Below are 27,982 nucleotides of genomic sequence, written 5' to 3' on the forward strand. Positions count from 1 at the left end.
ACTCATATATAAAACATATCTGCTGAATACTTATGAGTATAATATATATAAAGATGTTATTATATATTATATACTATTATATTAAGATGGTGTTGATTTAGTTTTGGTGCAAACAACCCCAGCATCCATATAAACAAGGAGCTTTTAGAGGCTCTTTGGCCATTTGGAAATAAAAGCCAGGACTTTACTGGTTATCTGTTCTGGCAAAATTAAACTGCTTATAGACTTTTCACATGTTATATAAATGTTTGTACCTCAATTAACAGGTTGTAAAATATCTGTGCACTTAAGTTAAAAAGATGAATTATTTAAAGGCAAGACTGTAAAATTCTTTTTTGGTGTGTAATTAAATGGCAGCCTGCAGTCAAAGACAACAAACATCAACATTCAGTTCAACTTACATTTATTTTTGCATACATACAACATAAACTGCTTCATACATAAATGTGCAATCAGCTGTGCACTTAAAATATGGAACGTTGGATATTAACATGAATCGCAGCTTCATGTTTTCACTTTAATACATACAGAATATGTTCAACGACACAGACTCTTACTTACTATGGATTATAGTCATTAAAAAGGGACACCAACCTCACAAAAGGAGCCACTTTGTTTCCTATAAAATCTTGTCTTGAACATGACATGACACAAAGCGCTGGCTAGTCACCTACTGGTAATGCAGATACAGCATCTACTGCACACATCTGGATAACACATTAAATGCATTTTAGAGATGACATCGACATGTAAGCGAAGGCAAACCCGATACACTTGCTTACATAGCTTCTGCTTTTAGTGCAGCGAATGAAGATTATTTTCTATTCTACACAGTGTTTAAACAAAGCGCAGAAGCGTTAGTTAGCTGGTACTTTCATGTGTCTGCCGTTATATTCTCCGTGAACCATCCAAATGCTTGTAAGACTTGACATTTCAGGCTGTTACATAATTTCTGAATCTTTAGCGAGGACTGTATTTGCAAAACTATTGCTCGTCGTCAGTGTCAACATTGATGCTGACCTAAAAAGAAAAAAAACTGAACAGCAGTGAAAGAATGAAGTAGGTAGTACAGGAAAAAATACTGACATCTGACATCACCACACACACACACACATACACCTCATGAATGGTTATGAAATCAGTGAGGCTGACTCTCAACTGGAGAAAACGGCTATGGTGGGTTAGATATCACAAGTGGGGTCTGCAAACGCTGAGAAAGGTTCGACACCCAACACTTGACGATTCAATCTGTGGGTGAGACAAATCGCATTAATCCGTCTGGAATATGGGCCACGGTGCGCCTGGTAGAGATACAAACAAACAGCTGGAAATGTTTATCCGGTGATGCATTTGGGGCCGAGCAGTAAGGGCGGTTTGTTCTATTTTCAGCAAAAGTGGTGAATGATCTTCTATTAGTGTTGCAACAAGGACATTCTCACTCAGGTGGTGTTGAGTGTCTTGGGGAAGAAAAAAGTCCTTGTATTGTTAACGTTTTTCGCATACAGTGATGCCACTCCACAGCTTTTGGCGGGCTGGAGAGCAGAAACACACAGTTACAGCTACGTGTGAGTGAATACAGTGGCTGTTACTTCAGAACCGGTAAGCAAATACACCGTGTGTACGTAAAAGAGAAGACTTCCTAAGAGAAAAAAGCTCTGGTAAAGATCACTCAATGGTATATTCCACTGCCAACTGTGTATACACACCCACATCCAAACACAAATACCGTGAAATACAACAACAGACAATTTATGCACCTCAAACACAACACGTTACTTCTCACCACAGTATCAACGATAGATTTTAGAGTAAACGTCCTTAGAAATCAAAAAGCATGACTTTTGCGATCAATAAAAGTTTGAGTAAAAAAAAAAAAGTGCCCTTTTTATAATGCATGTCATGTGCTGGCTGACATGTCCACTGACCCAAATCACATCATCTTCATACTTGGAGAGTAACAGAAGTATATACATGCACGCACACCACATTCTCTGAATTTACAATAGTGTGGCTTGATGCTTTGGATAAATCAAGAAGGATCAAAACACTACAGAGATGGAAAGATCAAAAAAAAAAAAATCCTTCTCATCTGTTCAATCCGCAGGCTCTCAATTTTGTCACTCTGCTATGATCGAGAACACAATCCAGAGAGCACACACAGCATTTCAGTGCATATCAGTTACATTGTGCAAACCACTGATACGGTCATCACAAACACACATACGCACATTTAGCAAGTAGTTTCCATATTGAAAACATACATTTATACATAATTGCTATGTATAGGTTTTGATATAGAGCTACAAAATATATCCAGCTAAGCGCAACAGCCCGTAGACAAGGAATGAGGACTGAATAAAGAGAGAACAAAGTGTCTTACTATCAAGTGGATGAGATGATATTACACGACATCAGTCCTGCGGCAGTTAACGTGTTGCCTGACTGTGACACTGACTCGTTGTTGCTGTTGTTGTTGTTGTTCACTCTGTGGCGTCAGCAATGAGGCAATGACAAAACCCAGTGCAACATAAAGTACATTCAATGATAAAAGCAAGCGCACAATATTACTTTTAAATTTGCACCCCCTCAGACACAAAACAGAACAGAGAAAAAAAAACTTGCTGCAGACAACAGCAAATTTGGGGGCAAATGTAAAATCCACAGTGCATAGCCTTCTACTACATGTAAACCAAAAAAAAAATAGATTAACGTCTACTCTGAGAATCCCGCTCTGACGTACAGATCAGTCGAAATGATGGATATGAACCGCAGTGTGTGGCAGATGCGAAGACGACACTGATTTAGGTGAAACCTCGCAGGCGAATGCAGAGAGCTGCACGGCCCGCGCAGACGTGTTTTTGATATTGCACAAGTGGTTACACACATGATTTGTGCGAATAGATATACTTTATATAACTATATACTGTAGACACAGGCACATGTTTGCTGCCATAAATAAAAATAAACATCAGAACGATTCATATTAAAATAAATGTTAATATCAGGGAACAGGCAAACATCTCCGTCGTAAAGTTAGAACACACGTTTAGGCTCATCCACTTCTCTTGTTAATGCTTCAAGATATAAATCCTTTTTCCTGTGATTCAGAAGGGGATTGGTCTATACTTTTTAAATACTGTCTCTTTTGTACATACACACACACACACGCACATATACACATTTATCATAGATCTATACATATCTGGATATACCCTTTACATATTCAGGGTGATCCTATCTTTCTGTTGACTCCCTGGGGAAGAAGCAGCCATCACTGGGTCCTTCTGGGAGCTTTGGGTTACTGGTTGCAGTTCTAGTCGGGATGGGAGGAGGGAGGGTTGGGAATACTGATGGGACCGAGGATAACCAGTCGGGCTCTGAGCCAAACCCAGAGCGGGAAGGCTGAGTCTGAGTTTGGGACACTAGAGAACTGGAGGGGAAGACGGGGGCTTGTGGTGTTTTGGTCGGAGGTTGGAAATCCAATGCGTCATCAAAAGTGACCCACTGCTGGGTTGGTTTCCCTCCTGGGGGAAGTGGCTGGCGACGAGGCGCGAGGATAGGCGGGATAGAGGAGGGTGGCGCCAGAGGCAAGGCGGGGGCAGGAGCCGGGTCAGGGGCGAGGGGGAGGAGAGGAGCAGGTGCAGGATTAAGAGTGGATGATGGTCCGAACAGGGACATGGTCCTTTGGAGCTGGGCGGTGGGTGCAGCTGCAGGGGCTGCTGTTGTTGCGGGGGTGGGGATGAGTGGCTGAGTGAGAGCAGACATGGTCCTCTGGAGGTTAGGTTTCAGGGCCGGACCCTGGACGCTGAAGTCCGGTGTGAGAGGGCGGTGCTGCTGATGCTGCTGCGCAAGAGGGCCGGTGAAGGGGTTGGTGCTGCTTGGTCGGGCGGGAAGCGGGTCGATAGGGAAGGGGCTGGGGGAGGCACGCAGTGTCTCCTGCGAACGGCTTCGAGACGGGACCGGAGGTGGCGGGAGCAGGCTGGAGGCAAACGGGGATGGGGTGGAGAGCGAGGAGGAGGAGGATGAATCGAGTCCCTGCGGGTCTGGCCGAACGGAGGACTGAAGGGAGAAGGATGAGGGGAGAGTGTTGGAGGAAAACGTAGACGCGGGGACGGAGGGGGGAGTCCGCAGAGAGGAGCCTCTGGTCAGGGACTGGGTAGCGTGCCAGGGAGATGACGTAGAGGAGATGAAGTCGGACGTAAGGGTATCGAAGGGGTCGGGCTTCCATTGTGCTTCTCCTTGAATTCCATTCAGTCCGTTTGTCTAAAGGAGGAAAAAAACAAAGAAAATGCCTTCAGTGGTCACAACAAATGCTGCATTACTGGAGTGTTTAACTAACTAATGGACCACAAGTTTTTTATTACGATGTATGTTCTTCAGCTCAGAACTAACTTTAAAGATACCCTGTGGAGTTCTCTTGTGTTTGCATGTGCATTCAGTGTTTCTTGAAGATACTAAAAAAACAAACAAATTTGGTTGACAAGAAGTATGACTATTTACACAAAAGTTCTTAAACTTTTCACGCAAAGGTGTGGACTGACTAGGACATGTAGGCTGAATTAGCAAGATGTGTGCAGCTGTTTTTCTGACAGTTTTAGATGTTTCATCTGTTCGTCGCTACCGCCTTTGTGTTTTTTGTGTTTTCGCCCTCTGCAGTCTGTAGGAATGTGTATGTGAGTCGAGTCACCAAACCCCCCCCCCCCAAAAAAGGGCTGGCTCATCATAAACATTGAATGATAACACCACTAGGTGTCGAAAACTCCATATGGTACCTTTAATCTGGCTGATTTCAAACACTTACAAATATGTATTGTGTTGAATTTAATACACTGATAACTGATGTATGTATCACAGTCCACATACAATCACTAACTGTGATACAAACAAACGAAATAATACCAATTAAACAAAATGTCAAATCAAAATTATGAGGTCATTGCATATGAGCTCAATCTCAGCACATGAGACGCAGTGAGCAGATATGAAAGGACGAGTGAGGGGAAAACGGCCAACAATAAACATCTTTTTTTTTTCTCCGTGTCATTTATGGTTTGATATGTTGACCGCCAAAAAGAAACAAATAATTCCCCAATTTTGTGAGACTAACACAAGACAATGCATGGCCTTGCAGTGGACTAAAAAACAATCAGGTTGAAAAAAACTAAGGAGAGATGTAAAAGGAAGGAAAATCAAATCATGAAACGAGAGAAGAGGAGGAGGTTATTACTGGGTGTAATGTATGAGAGGTAATAACAGAGCAGAGGACAGTTGTGCTATGGAGGATGAGAAAAAGAGGTTGTTTGATATAAAGTACCTGTTACCCTGAGGGCTTCTCCGGCTTGTGAGAGAAAGACAAATGTATCAGAGAGACAAAAGCAGGAAGAATGATAAACAACTAAGCTCATCTAATGTGAGACAGAGGAACAGAAAGAAGCTCTTTTCCTGTTGTCCTGTACTTTCCATTTGATCATAATTTTGCATTAAAAATTTTTGTGTAATGAGAAGAATTTGAGCAAGAATCTACGGAACATGACTTAAGTAAGTGCAAGCAGAAAAATCTCAATAGATTGTTGCTGAAATTCCAATGATTCAATAAAAAGGAAGCTGACACCAACCTGTGCGGCTGGGGCTGCTGTCTCAGACTTGGCAGCGTCAGGCGGCAGAGCGTGAGAGGAGCGGGAACGTGGCGGGGGTTTAGGAGAGGCTAGACCCTGTGGAGGCCCAGTGGGGGCGGCAGCAGCAGCAGGAGCAGCAGCAGCAGCAGGAGGAGGTGCTGCTTTAGGAGCTGCAGCTTGCTGTGGCAGGAGTGGAGCTGGAAGTGTGGGTTGCATTGGTGGTGGGAGTTGGGACTGAACTGAAGGGGCAGCTTGCTGGGGCTGCATGGGTGGCTGCAAGGGTGATGGAACGTGTGGTCTCACTGCGGCGGGCGGCCCTGAGGGTGGAGGACCTGAGGGAGGAAACAGAGCATAAAGCTTAAAAGCTAAGTTAAGGCTTAAATTCGCTGTACCATAATAATAACAGTCTAGTGTCAATAATCCAGTATGCTATCCTCTGTGAAAACACATTCCCTCACCCAGAGGCAGGTCAGTTGGTTTGGCCTGGGCGCTGGGCACAGGTCGTGGCGCTCCGGGGTGGGTGTCCGGGATGGGTCGAGGGGCCCCGGGATGCACCTCTTGGATGGGTCTGGGTGCTCCAGGGTGAGACGGAGGAGGTGGACGAGACTGAGGAGGCATACTGATCACCCCAGCTCGAGGAGGGATATTCTGGAAGGGAAGAGAGGGAATAGAGAACAGGGAGGAATTAACAAGTTGGGTAAATAATCAGTTGAAAAAAGGAGTTTTCAAACTTGAATTGTAAACTCACCGGTCTAGGAACACCTCCAGGTCCAGGAGCTCCTGCTGCTGTTTGACCACGACCTGAAAGACAGAGAAACCAGCTATAGTACATCTAGCAACAAAATGTTTTGTACAATTCTTTATTTATCACATGTGTTGTGCCACCTAGGGAGAGATGAAGCACGAGCAGGAGCGTTCAGGGAGAAGGGAGATCAAAGGAATGAAAAAAATAACATAAGGAGGATAGCTTTCACTGTGCTTAACAACCCACAAGTACAATGCAAACCCTCCCCGACCCATGACAGACCGACCTCCCTATGGCTGACTTCATTATTAATGATGACTCAGTCATTCCTGACCTGCAGGAGATCTGGAAGAGAGGCAGGCCTTGTTCTGGGAGCCAACTTGCTTACCACACCGCTCGCAAGCACACACCTGTTCTTTCACTATTCTTTTTGCCAAACCCCTCTCAGCGCCTGCGAACATGTTCCCACACGACTTAGATGTCAGCTTCTGTCTTCTACTTCACTGTACAGTCACAGTCACCAAACGTAACTACACACACCTTTACTGTGACGAGAGGGATTCAGCTGACTGTGCACCTTACAAATGGGTCAGGTGAAGACAGGCCAAGTCACCAACCAAACCCTATCCTCCACCCTGGGACAAGCTTATTTTGTATCAGGGAACAAACACATAACACAGGATTACAGCGGACAGAGAGAGATAATCTCACTCTATATCACTGGAAGTACAAGAAGACTACATAAAAAATGGGCTTTATTGGGACAACAACAAACCTACATAATTGAATAAAATAATTTGTCTTGATTGGTACATTAATACTAAGTGAGTCATGCTTTGTGGCACTCACCTGCACCATCTGGCCGAGGAAGAGCAGGGCTTTTTGGTCCTTTGCGGCACAAAGGAAACCGAAATACATTACTGTTATACACAATGTGCAATATTGGTCACAGGAAGCAGCTGCTGCCAATGACGGCATTTTATAAGAAGCACTAGCGTGTGGTGGTAATAAATACAGCAGAGCAGTGAAGCCTGAGAAGCTGTGAGCCTGAATATCTACCTGCCTGAACGAGGATTTCTCCACTAATCGTAGTGGATTACTGTAGCTGAGCTGACCTTAAAACCAATTTAAATCTGAACCAAGGGGATTTTTCCTTTAACACACATTATCTCCCCTTGTTATGACAAGACTATAATCATCAAATCAATACTTGTTTAGTCATAATGACAGACAAGGTGAGTACTTATGATGTATCCTGTTCGTCACCATGCGCAACCGTTTGAGTCAGATGGTCTTCTGCCGCGTGTTTAATCGACCTTTTGATTATGATGTGAATGACTAATTAAAATAGCCTTTTTTAGATGCACACGCACTCTCTTGCACAAGCTGTGATATTTTAGACTCCAATCCAAATGCTTACAATTTAAAATTGGTGATGTACTTTTGCATTCCCTGCTTATTTTGCATTTAAAAAAAGCTTTTTTTTTAAGCTACAGGCTACCAAACACACCTCTCTCACAAACACATAAGACTAAGATGGCCAACAATAATACTAAATTTGTCAACAGTAAACCATCAATGTCAAAAAAAAAAAAAAGCATCTGTAACATTGATGACAGGGTGTAAGACTACGGGGATCAGAAGACATTTAAAAGACACACCGCCTAGCTGGTTACCTTCACTGCCCCTCCTACCAAGCAGTGGGCTGGGACATTCGCCACAGTCTTAAAGTCAAAGAGGGGGAAACAGTATTTTCAAAAAGAACAGCAAAGGACATAACAAAAGCACAACAGAGAAAAAAAACCTTCACCCTCAGTGTCAGTGGTACAAATGAATAAAATGACATTGTCCTACCAGCTACTCACACATTGAATAAATTCAAATAAGGAAAACCATGTCCAGTTAATAAAAAAGACTTTTACAGGACTCACAGAAATACCACAGAGGAGGAATAGTTGTTTGTATTAATGCGAGCCCAGCTGACATTTTCTCTACAAGGTCTTAGTTTGGAAAACTCCACTAAAACTGAAAATTATGAGGAGTAGTTTAGATAATGACAACAAGCAGAACTGCATTTTGAGTTTTCACCTAAGTGGTCACTCCCTATCTCTTAACTCCCAGTCCTCATCATAAACACGTACTTAATCTAAAATCAAACAGAATTCAGCAACTTCATGTGTTCTGAGATTGATTTTTGTGGACAATTCTGGCAACATGGAGTTTAAAAGCTGCTGCTAAACCCAATGACGGCTCAGTGGTGTGCACATCCAATCAAGCGTAGAGAGGAATCATGTCGTGTTGATATTTCAGTTAGCAGATACACTCATGCAATCATCTGCAAAGTTTGTTCTATGCACAGTGACTATGCCATTAACCAAAGTGGGCTGGCTGTGCAATGCTAAATCAAAAAGAGAAGCAAAGAGAGAATAAAAGCGTAGTCTGAAATACTGAACTAACTGTCAATAGTCAAATATCAAATCAGGTTTAACAAGCTCAGGAGCACCTTTATGACTGTTGTGCTATGTGTGCTCACTGGGTTATTGATGTTAACCGTTTTGCAATATGGCATGGTTAAATGGTAAATGGAAAGCATTTATATAAAGCGTTTCTAGTCTACCGACCACTCAAAGTGCTTTACAAAACATGTCAACATTCTCCCGTTCACACACACATTCATACACTAATGGCAGAGGCTAATGCCAACCTGCTCATCAGGAGCGATATAGCGCTTTCAAAGTGTTTCTAACGCTCATTCACCCGTTCACACACACACTCAATTTGGGGTTCAGTATCTTGCCCGAGGACACTTTGATATGTGGACTGGAGAAGCTGGGGTTCGAACCACTTTCTGATTAGTGGACGACTACCTCCTGAGCCACAGCCTCCTCCGAGCCGGTTAGGAAACCATACATGCTCTTGATCACACTATATATATACTTCATACAGCCTTTGTAACTCTGCAGTTGCTCCCCACACACAAAGGCTGCCAAGTCTAAAATTAAGATCTGACTATGCCTTTTCATTTTAGATCACAGTGGTTCCAACACTGATGATTTATGAGCATTTTATTGGTTTAAAGCATATTGACTGAACTGAAATAAGCATTGGAATGCCATACAATACAAACAGCACTAGTGCAACATGCCTCTCTGTGTGTAGTGGCAGATGGAAAATAGCAGCTTCTACTTTAAATGCTTCAGGATTGTAAGCATTGAGCACACAGTTCCACAGCAATCACTTTACCTCCAGAGTCCTTTCTAACTGGCAGGGGGCTCATGCCTCCTTCAGGAATGAGGAGAAGCAGTGGGATAAAGGTGGAAATGTTAACACCTGACTAAAGTATCTCATACCTGAAGAAACATTAAATATCCGCTGCTTCCAGTGTAGGGCTTCATTTAGTTACTCTGACTTAAACCTGCAGTGCGGAACTTTTGTCTTTCCCATCTGGCAGTGAGAGTAATTACACAAACATTGTCAACAGCTGTAGCCTACTCCGTCACTACTGTCGCAGCTGTAAAGTAGTGGATAGTAGACTCCATATACTGCGAAATAAAGAGAGATTTACCTGGCGGTGATAGGCTTAATCAGCATCATGTGAACTCGTTTGGCAAGGGTTTGAACGTAACAGACGTTCATTTATATGTAAAAGTCCCGCACTCCAGCTTTAAGCTGCAGGCTAAATTTCTGTGATACGAATGTCAGAAAATGAGGCTTTAATTAAGTGTAGACATGAAGGTTAAGGAGGAGGCTTTACCTGAAGGTGGTGGTGGGCGTTGAGGGGGTGCTGGTCTTGCTGGGGGAGCATTGGGACGAGGGGGAGGTGGGCGTTTGGGCTCCATGGCTTGAGGTGTAGGGGCACCAGGCTGGAAGTCAACGGGAGGCCCTGGAAGAACAGAAATAAAACAGGTGCAAATTCAGACACGAAAAGGGAGTCATTTGACCGAGGAAAAACTCTAAACCATTTGCACTTTTTTCCCCAGAACATGTGTGATTACATTCTGTGAGGACTTGCATATTCACTCAATACAGATATATACTTTTGTACCATCTCCCCTATGATTTATTGCCTGTCAAAATTTTAATCATTGAGGAGCTAAAGAGAGCAAAGCTGGTTCTTTTTCTTTGACAAATCACACCGGTCAAACATAAATCAAGCTATGTGCCCCAGTTCTGAGAGCCAAACAGACAAATATCTCATCACTGCATCATCCTACAGCTGCACTGCTGTGATTCCTACACTCAATCACAGCAGTCCTTGTGCTCTCCTGTCATTCAGTGTTGCTCAAAGAAAGGATGAACCTGCTGCACTGTTTTAAAAGAAAACTAGAAAAAATACTAGAACTAGAAAAACTAGAAAACTAGCAGTTTAAAGGGGTCATATTGTAGAAAGGGAGATTTCCCTTTCTTTTTTGATTATAGAGCAGGTTTAGGTGCTACATAAATACTGTGAAAGCATCAGAATGTTCAGTCCATGGAGAAATCCACACAGCCTGTATTCAGAAACTGTGCCTTTAAACAAGCTGTTTGGACTTCCATAAGTTTGTGATGTCACAACTATATGCTAAGCGTTTCCCTTTCCATTGCCAAGGCCCACCTGTCCAACGGGACCCCCCACCCCTCCTGAAAGAAACTAAATATGTTTATTTATGCTATTTCCCTACTTTATGTGCATTTGTTTCATTTCAGCTCAGTGTGAGAGTCTGTATTTATGCTCATGCTTGTTTTTCTCCTCTCCTCTGCTCTGCTCTGTGTGCTACAATCCGTTACCTGTGATTGGCCTGGGCGTGCATCACTCGAAAAACACTCAGTCAAACAGAAGAGAGGGGCATTGAACATACACAAAAGAGCCCTTTTCAGGCTGAGTGAGACATAGGGGCTACATCCATGGCTTGTACAGGCGTAACTAGGTGCTTTTTGGCCATAAAAACATGTAAATGTTTGTAAATAGACCACAAAAAATCTTAAACTGGGAAAGGGGCATAATATGACCTCTTTAAGACACTACAAGCCTTCTACTACTAAACATAGAACACATCATCACGTTACATTTTACCTGGAATTTCCCTCCTGCATGGTGATGGACTTAAATCTGCTTCCATGCATTACGAACAGAACAAAATTACAGTTAATATCTTGGTAAGCAAAGCTAGAGGAAATGAGTGGACTGTATATTTCATAACCTTCAATCCAGGATGTGATGTGCGTCACGCTGTATTTACCTTGTGATGGTCGGGAGGGTTGGCCCCCGCGGCTGGGCCTGCTAGGGGCTGTGGGTTCTCCGTGGGTGGGGGAGGGACAGGGACTACCACGGGGGGAAGGGAGAGGGGAGGTACCAGGGCCGGAGCCCGCTCCAGGCTGCAGGTGCTGGGGAAGAATCTCTTCCACCTCCTCATCCACATCGCCTGGTACAGACAAGAGGGCAGGGATACATCACTTTGAAACTAGAAATCCCTACAGACTTCCATATGTTGAAATTGGAATTCATAATATCCACATTTTTGAGGACTGAGATCAGGATTTCTTGGCCCTCCTCACCTTCCATATCGTAGTCATCGTCGCCCATGTCTGTGTCTTCTGCAAGCAGGGTGGAGCTGGCCGAGGTGGGGATGCTTCCGCAGATCCTCTCCACACTCATTTCCTCCTCCAGACTCTTAATCCAGCCGGGACTCTTCAGACGGATGTCAATCACCTTGCCAAGGACCTACAATGTTATCAAGAGACAGAGCAAGAGAGAAATGGAGACAGTTTTCATTATATCAATACTTGTAGGAGCATTTTTATAGCTGAGAAGTAATTTATATAAAAAAGTGACGACTTACGGTGGAAGCGCTGAGAGACAGAGCAGCCAGAGCAGAGTAACCCTCCAGAAAGGTCACCCACATCTTCTCCTCGACAAACCTGCGTTAACAAGGACATTGTAGTTCCAGTGTAATGTCTGCAGGTCATGCATGTCTGTCTGTGTTCGGTATCCAGCTCACCTGATGAGGATGACTTCCCCAAAATTAGAAAACTTGTCCAGCAGCTCGTCTATGAGTGCATCGTCAAAGTAGTCATCAGGACCAGAGGTGCACAGTGATACCAGGATAGTACCGTCCGGAGGCCCCTGCAGGGCGATGACATCTTTGTAGACCTGGTGCCGAGCTTCGGGGTCGACCTCCAGGATGTCCACGTCTATTACTGCCACCACAGGCCTAGAGACAGACGGGAGGGAAAGGCAGGTGGAGACCTTAAGGGTGGTGATGTTTGATTAAAGACAAACACCCAACGCAACACAAGTATTGTCTTTGTGATCGGTCAGTTTCACTTGACAAATTTTGAAACTTTGGGGACATTCATCAGATGTGACACGGTGTGAAATTTAAATACTCATTCATTCCACACTTACAGATGTATCTTATTAGTTACCTGTGGTCTGAGGTCTTAAGCTCAGCCCTGCCATAGTACTTTAGACTCCCAGGGCTCCAGGGGTGCTCTGGATCGTCCTCACTCTCCCCAGATGTAGAAGTTGCCCCTACTACATTCATCTCCTCAGCTGCAAAACATGAACAAATACATATATGTACAGAGGCACTCGCATAGATTAAGTCTTCTTATGTTTCAGCAGTCTAGTTTTTTATTCAATCACTGAGAGGTATAGGATGAAAGACGGCAGGCAGGACAATAGGAAGCCTGAAACATATTTTTACCACTATTTTCTTCAGTTACGAGGTCTGAGAGAGACAAGAAGAAGATTATTTAAGCTGGTAAGACTTGTCTGCATCTCACCTGTTTGATCAAAGTTCCACTTTCTCCTCTTCCAGAGTATGCGGTCAGTCCAGGCTGGTGTACGGCACTTCTCACTGGTGTCGTAATCCTCCGAGAAGAGGTCGTACTTATAGGTGGGAGCGAAATCTAACTTCCCCTCGATAAATCCTCGGAATACCTATTGAGGACATTATTATTTTAGAACCAAGACTTTATATTAAGGTACACTGTTCTGTTCTGTTCTGTGGAGATGTTACAGTAACTACTGCTATAAGCCATACCGAACCAGCATTCTTCTGTTCGAACAACTGGTCCCCAGCTGTCAAGGCATCCCAGTTCTGTTGTTTGATTAGCTCTTTGACTTCCTCATTAGGCAGGTTGATTCGATAGTTGAAGTCCCCGCACCAGAACACGTAGTCATGTGAGTACAGCAGACGACCCTGGGGGATAAAATAGACGCCGTTATGCTTACGTCATAGAAAAAATCTGTTTTGAAACTGATTTGTTAATGTCACGGTTATTACCATGGGGAAGTTGAGTCTGCGTGTGATCTCGTTGTAGTCGTCGTTCCTCTCCTTGACCTGTGATTGGCCAGCAGCAAAGTGAGAGCAGACGAAGCAGATGCTGGTGGTGTGGAACAGCAGGCGGATGGCCACACCTCCTTTATTGCCTGTAGCTCCGCCCATTCCAGTTTTTACTGTATCTACAGCAACATCCCTAGAGAACATATTGAATAATATGATTTACCACAATTTCATCAATCAAAAATACATTAAAACTATAAATTTTGTATTGTCAACACAGTGCAGTGATATACCTATGGTTTACAGTATAATAACATAAGTGTCTAATGAGAATGTATAAAATTCATACCTGATGAAGGGCGCGTGCTGTGGACGGATGAAAACAAACAGACACACTCCAACCAGCTGCTCTGAAGCAAGTAGCACATACTTGTGGTCCCGTGAGATGTTTTTTTGTAGCTCAGCTGCCCACAGTTTCTGGTTAGTGGTGCTGAGAGAACAACAAAAAGATGTGTCAAAATGCAGAAAGTCTTGTTGAAGTAATTCTAAGGAGTCCTGCTCCTTTTCTTTACAAATCTTATCTCAAAAGAAAATTTATGGTCACCTTTGAAGTCAACTTTTGTTTTGTAGTATGGAGCACAGATAGTAAATACCATATGCACTACGTATCCCATAGGTGAAATACCTTTGGTCTTACATAAACAGTTGACAGACAGGTCAGTTATCTCAGGTTGCAATCTTTCACACATACCTGGCACTGACAATGTTCCCAGCATTCAGTTCAACCATTTCCTCAAAACCAATGGCAAAGATATCTATGGGGTTGGCTTTGTTGTCTGTAGTGAAGAGAAAAATGACACAATGTTCAACCGAAGTGTCTGATTGAAAATGGATATTAGTATATTTTACATCATATAATTTTGTGATTAATATAGCAATTTAATTTAAAAAATAATGTTCGTTTACCAAGCAGGTTTTGTTTTAGTTTTGGCTAATAAACCAATGGTTAGGATAGTATACTAAGAACTATGACTGCTAAACTATAGTTGTTAATTGTCCAAAGTTATGACAGTAAAGCTGGTTGTAAAATACCTGAATTTTCCTTTTTTTTCACTTTATACCAAATCTAAACAAATAAAAAGTTTAATCTACTAAGCAACAGCATCCTGATGTAGCATCATTTCCAAAGATGACATATACCAGCAGTTAGTGCAGGTAAATAAACATCAACCTACCCTGGAACTCAGGATGTCCCGCCTTCTTTGGAGCATCCAACAGCCAATCGTTGAGCGTCTGGTTGCGGAAGGCAATACTGCGAAACTGTTTACCTCCGTTGACATTCCAGGTGCCGACACACACCCGGATCTGCTTGGGTCGCGTGTATTTATGGAAGTTCTGACACATTCCCAGCAATACTCTGGGTGAGGCTGCGGAGGGGAGGTGATTAGGATTAGAGTGAGTGATGGTTGTTTACATGTGTGTGTGTGTGTGTGTGTGTGTGTTTGTGGGAGGGGCAGCATACACGGGAACAAAAAATAAATAAATAAAGGGAGAAATAGAATCAAAACTAACAAAACCAAATGGGAGAACGTCTAAATACGACAGAGGAAGATCACAACAATGTTCCAAAGCATGGGGCATGGGAGGAAGGATGAAAATCAGAACTCTTGCTGAAATACAGATAACATTAAAATCATCAACCTTGGTAATGGTTCATTTCTGTCTGTAAATTTCTCCAATTTCATTGCAAAATTCATTCAGCATCTTCTTTCTTACTTTTTTGCAAAAGTCAGATTATACGCAACAGACAGAGGTTTAAACCACCGCCAACATTGAATTATATAAAAAGGAATGAACAATAATGAGCAGCAAACACATATGGTAGGACAACTATATGACAGCGGTTTGAAAAGATCCATCCACTGGGGGCAGTTTGTCAGTTACTATACCTGATTGTAAGACGGGCTCAGTGACTAAGATTGTGGGCAAGAGCAGGGGAGGAGAAAAGGGAGAGAAGGGCGGGTTAACCAGTGCTTTAACAGATAATACTTGCAGAGCAGTTGTTCAGTTTTAATCTAACTGGGACAGAGAAGCTGACACATGGAGATTACATCTCACACTACCTCACACTTGACGCGGAGTAGTAGAGTACCTTCTGGCTAACAGGTAGCAGGTCAGAATTAGTTGACATATTCATTGGCAAAACATTTAAGTGATAAGTCGGATTTGTCACGGTATTCAGAATCATGCATCATATTGCCCGTGTTGTAAATAATTACCGTAAAGACTGGAAGTGGTGAGCAAGGCCCGGGCTTTGTCCGCCAGATCACTGTTGAGTGTGGAGCCCAGCCTCAGGATGTCGATGGCTTCCTGCTTAGAACTGTCGAAGAAATTGTTCTGGATGGTCCTCGTCACAGAACGTGCTCCGTCTTTTAGCTTTCCCGCCTACAAAAAAAATAAAAGAAATCAATCAAAATCAACTTAATTATTATCTATACACTGAGAGTGAGAGGCATCTTTATTTTCCATTCCACCCATGGAAGAGAGAAAGAGAAAAGGAGAAACACTTCAGAGAGATCCAAATAATGTTGATTTTTTTTAACTGACTGTGAGGCATCAAAACTGATAGACAGGGGAAAAAATTCAAAATGACACTGATTTCAGTGCTACATGATGGCTGATTTGGTTTGATTCGTTGACATATGGTGATATTTTTTTGGCTTGATTCCTCTTATTTCATCCAACAGATTTAGATTTCAAACTCTGATGCTGTAGAAATAAAATGTTCACTCAACAAACTGGAAATGATTTTTTTTTGTTGAAGAAGGCATTTCAGTTTCTGTACACCGGTAGAGAGATCTCCTTGGAGCTTTCAAGAGTCAAGACAGTATACACATTACCCAGATTCCTCAGGGGAAATATAATCAAGTTTTATTCCCAAAACAAAACAAAAAAAAGAGGATACCCCATCCTGTATCATCATCATCATCATCATCATTTAACCCACAGACACTGAAATCAATAATACACCAGAAATAGACCCACGACTCAAAAATGACATCGACTGGCTTCTTAACTTACCACACAGGTAGAGAGGTCCAGAGGACAGCAAAGAGAGACAGCACACAAGAGTTAAGAAACTGAAGCACACAGTTACACACACACAGAGAGTCAACTATGTCAACTGTTCATGCAGAACTCTGTCATGCACGACGCATAACTAGTCTTTTTTTGTTTTTTGTAAGTGCCATTTATGGTCTAATACCAAAATCAAAAATAACAATTGAGGTCAACAGACAGGACACATTGCGCAATGGTGGTATTTGTGCAATTTTGTTTCCCCCTTTGAAGACTAGATCATCTGATAGGCTGCGGTCAGCAAACTTGACCTGAGATGAACTGGTCACAAGTTAGATGACAGTATGTTGTGAGGGTCAATACTAGAGAACCTCTGTGAACCTCTCTCAAGACGTTCATATGAAAAGAACTGAATAAAATGTTTTGTTTATCACTTGGAAGTGTTTTTCGAGACTGTGTATTTCAGAGTTGTTAATCAAGTGTCCATGTTTAATAATAATAATTTAATATTTAAGTCAGTATATGACAAATATAAACTAAATTACTAAAATATATATGATTCAATGAAATGCTTATCAATCACAGTTTCTTTAACAACCTTTGGAGCAATATTCTGGTGCTGAAATTCATCAAATCTGACCAAATCATTGTAGTCCTTCATCTAATGCAGCTGCTGTACATCAAAATTGTTACACTTTAAATTACAGTGAAGTCTTGTGTCTGTCTTTATTTATTGCGCCGTTTTTTTTGTACCTTTGCCTTGCCATCCAGGGCGCCGGTGCCCGCGTAGATCTTACTGATGGAGTCTCCGTTGACAGACCACATAGTCCTAAAAACCTCCTGGAACCTGGCCACCAACTGCGGTTTCTCTGTCAGACCCATTTCCTCCAGCTGCTTTGGCAGCATCTAGGGGAAGAGGGAAGAGGAGGAGGGAGTTAGTCTAAAAGCATTATCAGTAAAGATAACAGACTTTAATAGGACAAGAGAAAATGCTGAAGCATACTGCACATTATCCGACTCCTACCTCGAGGGCGAAGAAGGCCTGGACACTGTTGGTTCTGTCCAAACAGTCCAGGCAGTTGGTCCTTATGGTCCCGCCCTGAGTCCTATAGAGACATTGAAATGTTTAGAGGCGATAACAAAAATTACTTTTAATAGTCCTTATTTATACATATTTGTATTTACTTCTCACCTTGCGATGCCCGTCTCTCCTGAGTAGTAGAAGAACCCGCACTCTTCTAGGAATTTGTTGAGGTAGGGTTTGAGGACACTGTGGAGTTTGTCTGCCTTGCCCCCCTTCACATTTTGATGGTAGTCAAAGTTTACCATCTTTACTGCTGCTGCATGTTCAGATGCCTTCAAGTGACTCTGAAAGTGACAGAGAGAGGAAGAGGACTTATTTCCCAGAAACTTAAAATCAGTGCAAAGATGTTGTGACTGTATCTACGAAGCATCAGTTTGCATTAATTAATGTGAAAAAGAATGACTGAAATTTTAAGGAGATCTTTGATCAAATAAAAACATTAAAAGACCTAAAACTCACGTTTTGCCGACTAGATAATGTTGAATGTTTTGTAAATTAGGCTTTGCTAATTAAAAAACTCACAACAAACACACACAATGTTAACAGGAACCCATGGCTTATGAAACATAATTTATTGAAAACAAAATGAAATGTCTTCTTAAATATTAATCAACATATAGTTAAGTTGACTGGCAGTAAGCCTCTTCTGTGGTTTTGTGACAAGTATGAGAAAACAGAAGATGATGTGGCCAACAAGAGGTCAAGTTACAGTAGGTAGGGTATGCAAAACCAGGGAGCGAGTATGAAAGAAAGAAAAAAACAAACAGCTTTTTGATAGCGTCCACTCCCAAGCTGGAAAATACAGAAAATACAGTGGGACAGTGGTGCGTTATGTCGTAGGGCAGCATGTCCACCCACTCCAGAAAATTCCCCGCTGCTGTCCCTGCGTGGGTTTACACACAGAATAAATGGAGCAGTTGTGTTGACATACACTGCCGGGGCTTTTTTGACTTTCTGGTTTAGAAGCATCAGATCAATTCCTTACATGTCTGCGGTAGAAGGACAGAGAACAGTTCCTCTTACCTGAAACGCTTTGCTGAGCATGTGTTCCCCTTCCTTACTTCCAAGCAGGTTGATGATCACTTGTTTACCATACAACCTCCGCAGTGCAGTGAAGTGTCTGGAAAACACATACACATTCACCTAATAAAGTGTCGCATATGTCTAAAATGACATCACAGATTAGTGTCACCAACATTTATCATATCATATATAAGTCTTCCACAGGACTATAAGCCTACTGACAGGTCTGGATCATGTTATTACTAAGTCTTACTATGCATGTATGGTAAAGATATGCAAATCATTGTGGATGTAAAACTGACAACCGTGGCATTCAACTGTGGATTAAAGCTTCACTTTTTAAATTTGAATATGTGAATGTGTGCAGTGAATTCAAAAGCTGCACAGGTCTTACAGCTTATTTGTATTTCAGTGCATATTTCTTCAGCTGTGACACTTGCACCTAAATAGTTGTGGGAATACATTAAGTAAATAATGGGGATTAATATTTTGTAAAATTGGTTTTACTGCAGATATAGATGGAAAGGCAGCACCGTTCGGTGGAGAGAAAAGCAGACCGAAGCCACACTCTGCTACTGTTATTGTGTTTATAAAAAGATGTTCTTGTTGCCTTTGTGCTTATCCAAGGGATTTAAACAGATACATGATTGGCTGTTACTGCAGAAGACTCACTAAATATTCCAAAGTGAGTCATACATCCTGATCTGAACAGATATTGAGAAAGACTAGTAGCTTTGCCAGCTACTTGGTGTGAAAAAATGACTAATTCGTGGTGTCAGGTCTGATGTGCTTGTCTCGACATGTTCGAGATACTAATAAAAAAAGGGAAACTTGACTGAGTACTGAGCTCAGCACAGTTGAGTCCATCTTCTGAAGTACAGGGACCACTGGGGGTCTTCATAGCCCTCCTGCAACATGTTGCCTTTAACTAAGGGAACAGCTGATGAGACTGATGTGGAGGCTACAAAATGTTGATAAGGCTGGAACCAGGCACAGTACTCTAAAGATGTGGCTCAGTGATAAGTGTGATAATCTTTCCTCCAGAAGGTCTTGGTTTAGGCCTCAGTGACAATTCATTAACAAGCACTGAAAAAAACACCAATTATCATCCAGTAAAAATGTTTTATCTGCTATGTACACATTTTTTAGTTTAAAATAGGCACAATTTATCTATTTTATTGCTTATGATGAACAGAGCAGGCAAATAAGACCATGAGATGATCTACTAAACAAAATAATTCCCAAAATAACTTGTTTATGTTTTCTTCTACGTTAAAATGAGCAATTACTGTTACATCTGTTGTGTTTCGGGTCACAATTGACCACATCTACTTCCCTATGAAAAAAGGAGAAACGTCAATCACACAAGTGTCATCTCAAGCATGGTATGCGTATGCTTTTGTGTGTGTGTGTGTGTGTGTGTTTGTGTGTGCACGCTGTGCCAGGTGTTCAGTGAGAACAGCGGTGTCCCCAGTGGTCATGGTTAGGGTTACGGTGAGTCTCCAGGAAATGTATGTTAGTCTATTTAATGTCCCCAAAAGTGATCTAGGTCAACGTGTGTGTGTGTGTGTGTGTGTGTGTGTGTGTGTGTGTGTGTGTGTGTGTGTGTGTGTGGTGTGAATGAAAGAGAGAGGGGGGGTGGGCAGGATCATATTTGCTGCATTCCACTCTACAACTGAATTCAAGTCAATATGCTTTTTTGGCATCAAACATAATTATAATATTATTAAACAATATTATGATACTATTTTATAGACTCTCATCACTCTTATCACATCATATTTTGTTGTAATTGTTGTAATTGTAATTGTTATTCATGATGGTTTGGCAACATTTACTATGTATTTCTCGGCATAAACAACCCATAATTACTGCCGGGTCAAATCTGACCCATAACACAACAGATGTAACTATTTTTACAGGCATTAAAAAAAAGAAAAATGATAAAAAAAAGTGTTTTATTGTATTCAGTAGGCCATTGCAGAGTATGTAATGAAGCCTTGTTTTGATTAGAAAAAATTAAAAGTATGTTTCACACATCTAAACTTGAAAACGGGTCAAATTTGACCCAAACACAACAGGAGGGATAAACCTGTATTTTGGTATCAGACAGCTCAGTGACCATTTACACTTAAAATTATGTTGTGGTACTTGCAAACATTGAGCTACGTTCTGTAAAAAAAAAACTAGGCAAACGTTGAGATCAGTTGTAGATAAAATTAGGATCATGATCACACTTTCGGAGGCACATGCAGCCAAATGGTCTCCACATTTTACTGCCAGTTAGATGATGATGAGTCATAAAAGATCTAATCCATAATTGCAGCATTATTCCCAACTTTTAGAGTATTTGGAAAGATACAACTATTGAAAATACACAATAGATATGTAATAGCTGTGCATGAGAGACGGATTTCAACAGCTTTAATGCACACACAAGAACTTAATTAAACGTGGTATAAAATATTTTCACTACCAAAAGCAATTAGCAAAAAGTCAAGGATTGACTGTAGATGCAAAAAGACTGCCTGCAATAAATATAAAATACAGGCTATTGAGGTCAACAGCTAATTTAGGGCTTTTAATATGTCCTTTCTGTTCCCTACAATAGACGTGTCTCTGAGGACACACTTCAATTAACATCCTCTCCTTCAAGAGTCTGGAAAGATTTTCTCTATTTTGGTTCGGACAGTAACTACCGTACAGGAAACATACTATTATGGTGTCTCCTCTGAGGAGTGGTAATCTCTTGGAGACCAGATAAAGCAGCTGGAATCTGCTACACTCATATATATACACACACACACACACACACACACACAGAGAACATTTTAATTACCTTTCAAAAGCTGGAGCATTCGCCTCAAATCCCCTTGAGAGTTTGACGCGATGAGAGCCAACCTGCAGGGCAGACACAACCAGAAACGACAAGAAAGACGAGTCATAATGTCCTTCTTTGGTAAAGATTATAAAACAGGAAAGTTGCGCAAACACACACACATGTTGCAGATGGCCAGAGAACCCCGGTGGTGAAGAATGGATTTAGGATAGAATATCGGACAAAATTTGAACAGTGAGACCTTCACAGTGGTGATAAAAAGAAAAAAAAATGACATAGTAGGACAACAGCAACACAGGGGCAGCTCAGGGAGATCATACACTACAGAGACAGAGACTGAGCAGCAGAGAAGTATTTTCTCTAAAACATTTTTTGGAACTTTTGATAGGATCTTTCTTTCTTTGCCTCTGTGTCTTACTACTTCTCCTCCACTCTGTCATTTTGAGAGCGCCAAAAAACACACAAAGATAAGTATAGACCACACATGACCACACCTTGACAGGCTTTAGCAGGTCACTAGCTTAGTGGCTGTTGCAGAGAAATCTATTCAATCTGCTGCACTGCAGGTCCCTACATGTCCCATACTCATATCTGCCTGTGGACACAAATGTTTCCTACTTTCATTCGTTTCTCCTCTCGCTTTTCAAATCTATTCTCTTCCGATCTCTAATGGCCTTTCATCAGCTGAAAAAAAAATATATAGCGTCACCATCCCTCCTCCTGCCCTGCGCTGAACTGGTCATTCATTTTCGGGACAGGCCCGTGTTTGGCAGGGCTAGACGTTTTGCTCCATGCTGCTGCCATTTTGTCACTCCTTCTTCTCTCTACTGTTATGCTGGTCTGTGCTATGCATATTTAACAACTTCCTGACATGGCATCTGAAAGGGCTCAGGTTTCATTTACACACCTCTGACCGAAACCTTCTCACATTTTACTCCAACTGAACGGATAACAGATAACCTAGTATCTGGAGTTTCATTGTTAAAAAGACACATTCCAGTGTCGATTTAATTCACCACTAAAGGCATTTTATGTCTTCGATATATTTCATGCCACTTACTAGTTATTATTATTATTATTTCACTTTTAGTTGCAGGATTTTCTCAACTATTTGATGTTTGACTGTAACGCTGTCAGAATGTTCTTTTGTAGATAAATGAAGCGATTCAGAAGGATTTCTAATGCTTATTAAAAGTGAAAGTATATTTGTGGATATCATTGTGATACCAGAGATGTGACTCATTTTGTTGTAATGGTTAATGGCTAATTCCCCATAAAACAGCCATAAAAATAGTCTAAGACCAAGACTAACAACTGATTAACTGTCTACTAATCTAAAAGGGGGAAGTCCTTCAATTCGCTTTTCTGATTCAAATCTTTTCTAGCAGGGTTCGTAATGGTACTACACTATAATGATGATTCAGAGACTAATTTACATCTATTTCTAATTTACCCCATCACTAGACTGATTTGTCTTCTTCTGGACAAAACTGACAACTATCAATCCTGCTCACAGAATGAGTTAGAGAGTATGGAGAGGAGAAAGTAGGCCTACAAAACCACCATTGGTGGAGGGGACTATGAGCTAAAACACTTTAAAAGCGGGGGGGACTAAAGTTCTGTCTGAAAACAACCCCAAGCCCACTACCCTGTGTTTAAACCAAACCATAGATCTTAGACTGAATAGGTGACTAATATGATCTTGGTTTCCCTTGGTCCTCTAATGGATTTAACAGCTCAGTCTTCCACATTATCAATTGACACCTATCCAGTTGCCTAGAGAACAAAGTGAAAGGGAAGTGGTTGGGGGATGTTTTCAGACCAGGCTCTCACCTGACCAAAGATGTCTGGGAGCTGAGGAAAACAGAAAAATGCCCTTTACCAACCACTATATCTACCATTAACCTTCCCACATCTGATCTTATCCACCAGTCTGTGCAATGTCAGGACAAGGGCAGATAGATCCCAATAGCATTGTTTATGATGAGCTAATGCAGTGATCCTTGTTCCTGCTTTAGATCTCCTGTATATGGGATCTGAATGTAAATTTATGTTGGGGCAGCCTCGGTTTTCGCCCCTGGCCTTTGACATTGCACAGAGAAAATCATACTCTATCTGCAGAACAAAAGCGCTGGCACCAAGAGAGCGCCCACCCACCCCACCCCACCCCTCAATCGCCCAAAAAACGAAGGTTATACCAGATGGGGGTTCTCATCCAATCCATTACGGTGCCGGTTCTCATTCAGGTGCAACAAAACACCCTTAATGGACTTTTTCTGAACACAGCATGGACAACATGTGTTAAAACTAGGATAAATGTATCCAGTGCAAGTACAAGGAGATGTTTCATTCCCCTTACACTGTCTTAACAGACACAAACACCAAATACAATATGTTTTAGTGTTTCTCATTTTGCTCCATGTTGGCTTCTTCTGACACTCTGCAATCAACTGAGACTGAGTGAGCCTCAGCCACAGCTGCAGTATTTACAAAAAGCACAGGTCTTGTACACAAACATGAAGGTAGTTTTATGATTTTCATATAATGTGGCTTAATTTATGAAAACTTCACATTCATAATTCAAAACTGGCTGTATAGAACAGATTTAGTTTCCATTACCTGGATTCCTGGCTGTTCCCAGAAAAGAGGAATGGACCCACGGATCTGTATGAAGGATGAGACTCTGTCATCCAGGAAAATAACCTGTTCAAAAGAAGAGGAAAGTTAATTCACAATATGACAAAACACAGATATAGTCATAAAACTGTGAATTAAAAACACATTTAGAGAAATGACTCATTTATACTGATGAAATAAAAAAGTTAAAAAGCATAGGGCTTATAAAAAAACATCTAATCTCAAAACAGACACAACAGACCACCCTAACAACCAAAAAAAACAAACAATAGGAGAAGGAAAAGAACAAAAATGCAAAGTAATTAGGTCTTTCTAAACAAATAAAACCACAGGGAACTGATAAGAAAACGACATCATGTTACAATAAATAATGGCCGCAAAAAACATCAGTGTGTTTGTATGGCCCCTTTGTCAGGACAGACGGGAAATGGAAAGGAGAAATCATAATAACAGGCAGTGTGTTAAATGTTGGAGCAATACTGTTTCACTACAAGGCTGCATCAGGTTTGATCTTGAATAGTCAATAGATAACCAGTGTTTAAATAGATTGTATTAACCAGAATTTGTTTGTCACTGCTCCCTGCTCTATGTCCTGTTTGTCCTGCTCTGACTGGCACCTGATAACAGCACCGCCATGCAAAGTGTATACATTAAATGATGCAACTACTGCATCAGACTGGTTTATTGTCAGTTTTAATCATGACACCTCTCATACGAGTAGAGAGATTCAACAGAAGCGTCAAAGATCTGAGTCACCTGTTCAGTCTCCACAAAGTTGGCCACCTGTCCATCATCGTTTGTTCCTCGGACGTTGAATCGTGTGCCGGCTCGCTCTGAGCTGAGTCGTGAAAAGATGCAGGCCTTGGCTTGTTTGTGTCCTGCATAAATGGTCCTGATCTCCACACCTCCACACATCAGCCTCAACAGCCAGTCATCACAGTTCACCCCGTAGTGTTTCAGGTGCAGGTGAAGAGATTGGTTCCTGTTGATTCGTATAAAGTCAGACGAAACAGTAAACACACAAACAAATTCACATGAACTGTGAGTTTTCACATCTTAGAATTTCCACACATTCAGAAAAACAATTTCACTACTAATGTGAGACAGCAGATATCTCCTACTTCAGAGATTTTCACAGTTAAATGTCTGTCTACTAGTCTCCATATAAATCTGGAACAGCTATCATTTCATGCTCCTACCAAAAGAAGCGGTTATCTGTAGTGTCTTCTAAGATCCTGCGATGTGCGTTGAGGCTCAGATCCATGCTGACTCCCGTGGAAGACCAGGCAAAGTAGAAGTGTCCTGAGTTCAGGACCTTTCGCACCTCAGCGATCCGGTCCTCATCTCCAGGATCATTCTTCAGTGATATAAAGTCTGTCTGTGTGACCCTGAAAACCTCAGAGTCCTGCACCTTCCCCACAGAGCTGCATCCTGTTACAACCACTAGACTGTGGAGCATGGAGTCACCTGCAGAGGAAAAAGTGGAGTATTGTGAAAAAGAAAGGCCCATGAGAATAAATAATATATATTCATGGTGGATTGTAAAGAAAAAAGAGGGAATCAAGCGGTATGTCAATAGATGCATTCAGATGAGATGCAAAGCATGAGCAGACTAGAGAATAGGTTAATTAAAATTTGGTGCCAGTCTTTTATAGGAAACCACCAGACTGTCAAATCTCAGCCATCTCTAAGACTGAGCTTTAATCTTTTACACGGCTTTTTCCTTGTTGTGATAACAAGAGCCTTCAAGGTCATGTAGAGGACAGGAGAAAGCAGCTTACAAGTAAGCAGCAACAAACCAGGGCAACTTCACTGTCACACCTGAACCTGGAAGTAGGAACTGGGACCAGACCCAGGAAATTTCTGCAACAAGGGGCACTGAATAGAAAATATAGGTCTGTAGCGTACCCAGGTTTAGGCGGAGGACGCCCAGGATTCCATAGGCGTCAACAATCTTAGTGTATGTGTTTTTGATGGCGTCTTTCTCTGCTGCCGCTAGAAGACAAACAAAAGCAACACAACATGAGAGGAATATCTGCCATGTTCTCCCTAAAATCATAAGTTGAATGCAGCCTGTGTCTTAATCATAGCACAGAATCATTTCCATCACTCGATAGGGAATGATATCTCTCTTGTAGCATCTGCATTTGTGGTGAGAGTGTACAAAGTATTTAAATCATATCTCATTACAATGTTACCATTTCATTTGGCTTTTATCCAAAGCGACACTATACTCTCATTACAGTGCAATTAAATATGATGCCTTACACAGGACGGCGACAGCCCCCGATTCGAACATGAGGCATTCTTCCCTGGTCCTTGTCTCCACTATGACACTGTAAGGGGGTGGGTCAAGCTTGTGGTAAATGCGATAACCTTTGCTGAAGGCCATTGTTGATCCAAGATACAGTAACCTATGTTATGACCTGGAAACCAAAAACAATGAATCATATCAGATCAGACAAGAGACACTCCCATTCAGACACATCTGTAATTCAATGGCTACTGCAGAGTAAAATGCTCTGTCGGTTATGGATGGAGAGATGATCTATAATCTGACCATATAGCGGTTGCTTTTGAGGGTGTTTGACTCAAAAATAGTTATTGCATTTTGCATTGCTAACGATGTGACTGAACCAAATATTAAGACGTTACACAAACAAATTATCCATAACTGTACTCCACTCTGCAGATAACACAGTATTCAGTTTTTAGATTTTGGTATTTCTACTGAATCCCTTGCTGATTCAGGAGACCAGTTATATTATTAAGCAATATTGACGAGGAAACTTTCATTGCGAAATCAGAAACCTAACATACTGTCAATTACGGACACAGGCCCATACATATGACAAGCTAATTTTATTTTAAACTGATTATCGCAGGTATCTAGAGATTATGCAGCAGCAGCAGCAGCAGCACTGTGAACGATAACGTTAGGCCGGGAGACTGAAACATCAACCATCCTGACACGGACAGTCACGACTTTGCAAAGCAACTGCAGCAGGAAAAAAGGCTAACGCTAACGTTTACTCAACCACAGCTAGCTTTCACGCTGCATTTTATGTGATGAGTCAACACCTTGGAGAAGGACGGGGAGAAAATGATGAAGTTTAAACAGCTCGCTGTCTTTCACCTAACGCTAGCTACTAACGTTAGCTAGCTAGATTAATCACTAGGGTAGCTATGATTCGCTAGCTTACGATATTTTGGTGCTGGTGCCACCTGCACGTCCGGGATGTTAAACTGTCATTTACTAAGACAAACATCTGAACAATTTGGTGATACTAAATATATAAACATGTACGTGAATTTGACATTTCAGCTTCATCTGACAATCGTAAGGCTGATTTAAATTACACAGACGAAGGGCTAGAGATTGCGCCTTACCGTCTCCCCCGCCGGGTTGTTACTCTGCTGTCACAACAAAATCCTTCCCGGTGTGTCGGCAGAATGGTACATTCCGACGCAAAGCACGTCACGTCACCGTAGTGAAAATGTAGCGTACGTCCATGGTTTTAATATTGACATTTCGCAAATTAACAAATGTTTCTTGCATATTTCAAATACACGTTGATATATAATTAATATTATACGAAATGATAAAACGAAGATGACACGGAAGGCACAAAATGTTCTCGTCCACCTTTACTCATGACTGACAGTTCCTCCCATCGAATAAGCGCAGTGTTG

At 41.7% G+C, this 27,982-nt stretch overlaps 1 protein-coding gene across 3 annotated transcripts; it reads right to left on the reverse strand.

The window, feature by feature from the left end:
- Positions 1-386: 386 nt before the first annotated feature.
- Positions 387-27,772, reverse strand: synj1 (synaptojanin 1). 3 transcript variants are annotated; one of them, XM_044369627.1, is made up of 31 exons: positions 27,680-27,772; positions 26,558-26,715; positions 26,198-26,284; positions 25,489-25,756; positions 25,046-25,271; positions 24,272-24,355; positions 21,653-21,714; positions 18,814-18,910; positions 17,899-18,074; positions 17,731-17,812; positions 17,460-17,612; positions 15,908-16,073; positions 15,578-15,601; positions 14,864-15,055; positions 14,380-14,464; positions 13,978-14,118; positions 13,629-13,821; positions 13,386-13,544; positions 13,126-13,282; positions 12,766-12,892; positions 12,339-12,551; positions 12,180-12,258; positions 11,896-12,061; positions 11,580-11,762; positions 10,115-10,243; positions 9,604-9,642; positions 7,210-7,248; positions 6,364-6,416; positions 6,074-6,263; positions 5,616-5,947; positions 387-4,263 (listed from the first exon to the last, which is right to left on the reverse strand). In XM_044369627.1, exons 2-31 carry the CDS (start codon positions 26,679-26,681, stop codon positions 3,235-3,237), a joined length of 5,055 nt encoding a protein of 1,684 aa, XP_044225562.1. In that variant the 5' UTR covers positions 26,682-26,715; positions 27,680-27,772; the 3' UTR covers positions 387-3,234. The 3 variants fall into 3 exon arrangements, with proteins under 3 accessions (XP_044225562.1, XP_044225563.1, XP_044225564.1); XM_044369628.1 differs by lacking the exon at positions 15,578-15,601; XM_044369629.1 differs by lacking the exons at positions 7,210-7,248; positions 9,604-9,642.
- Between the last annotated feature and the right edge of the window lie 210 nt (positions 27,773-27,982).

The sequence above is a fragment of the Thunnus albacares genome, chromosome 13, assembly GCF_914725855.1.
Source record: "Thunnus albacares chromosome 13, fThuAlb1.1, whole genome shotgun sequence".
Lineage (NCBI taxonomy): Eukaryota > Metazoa > Chordata > Actinopteri > Scombriformes > Scombridae > Thunnus > Thunnus albacares.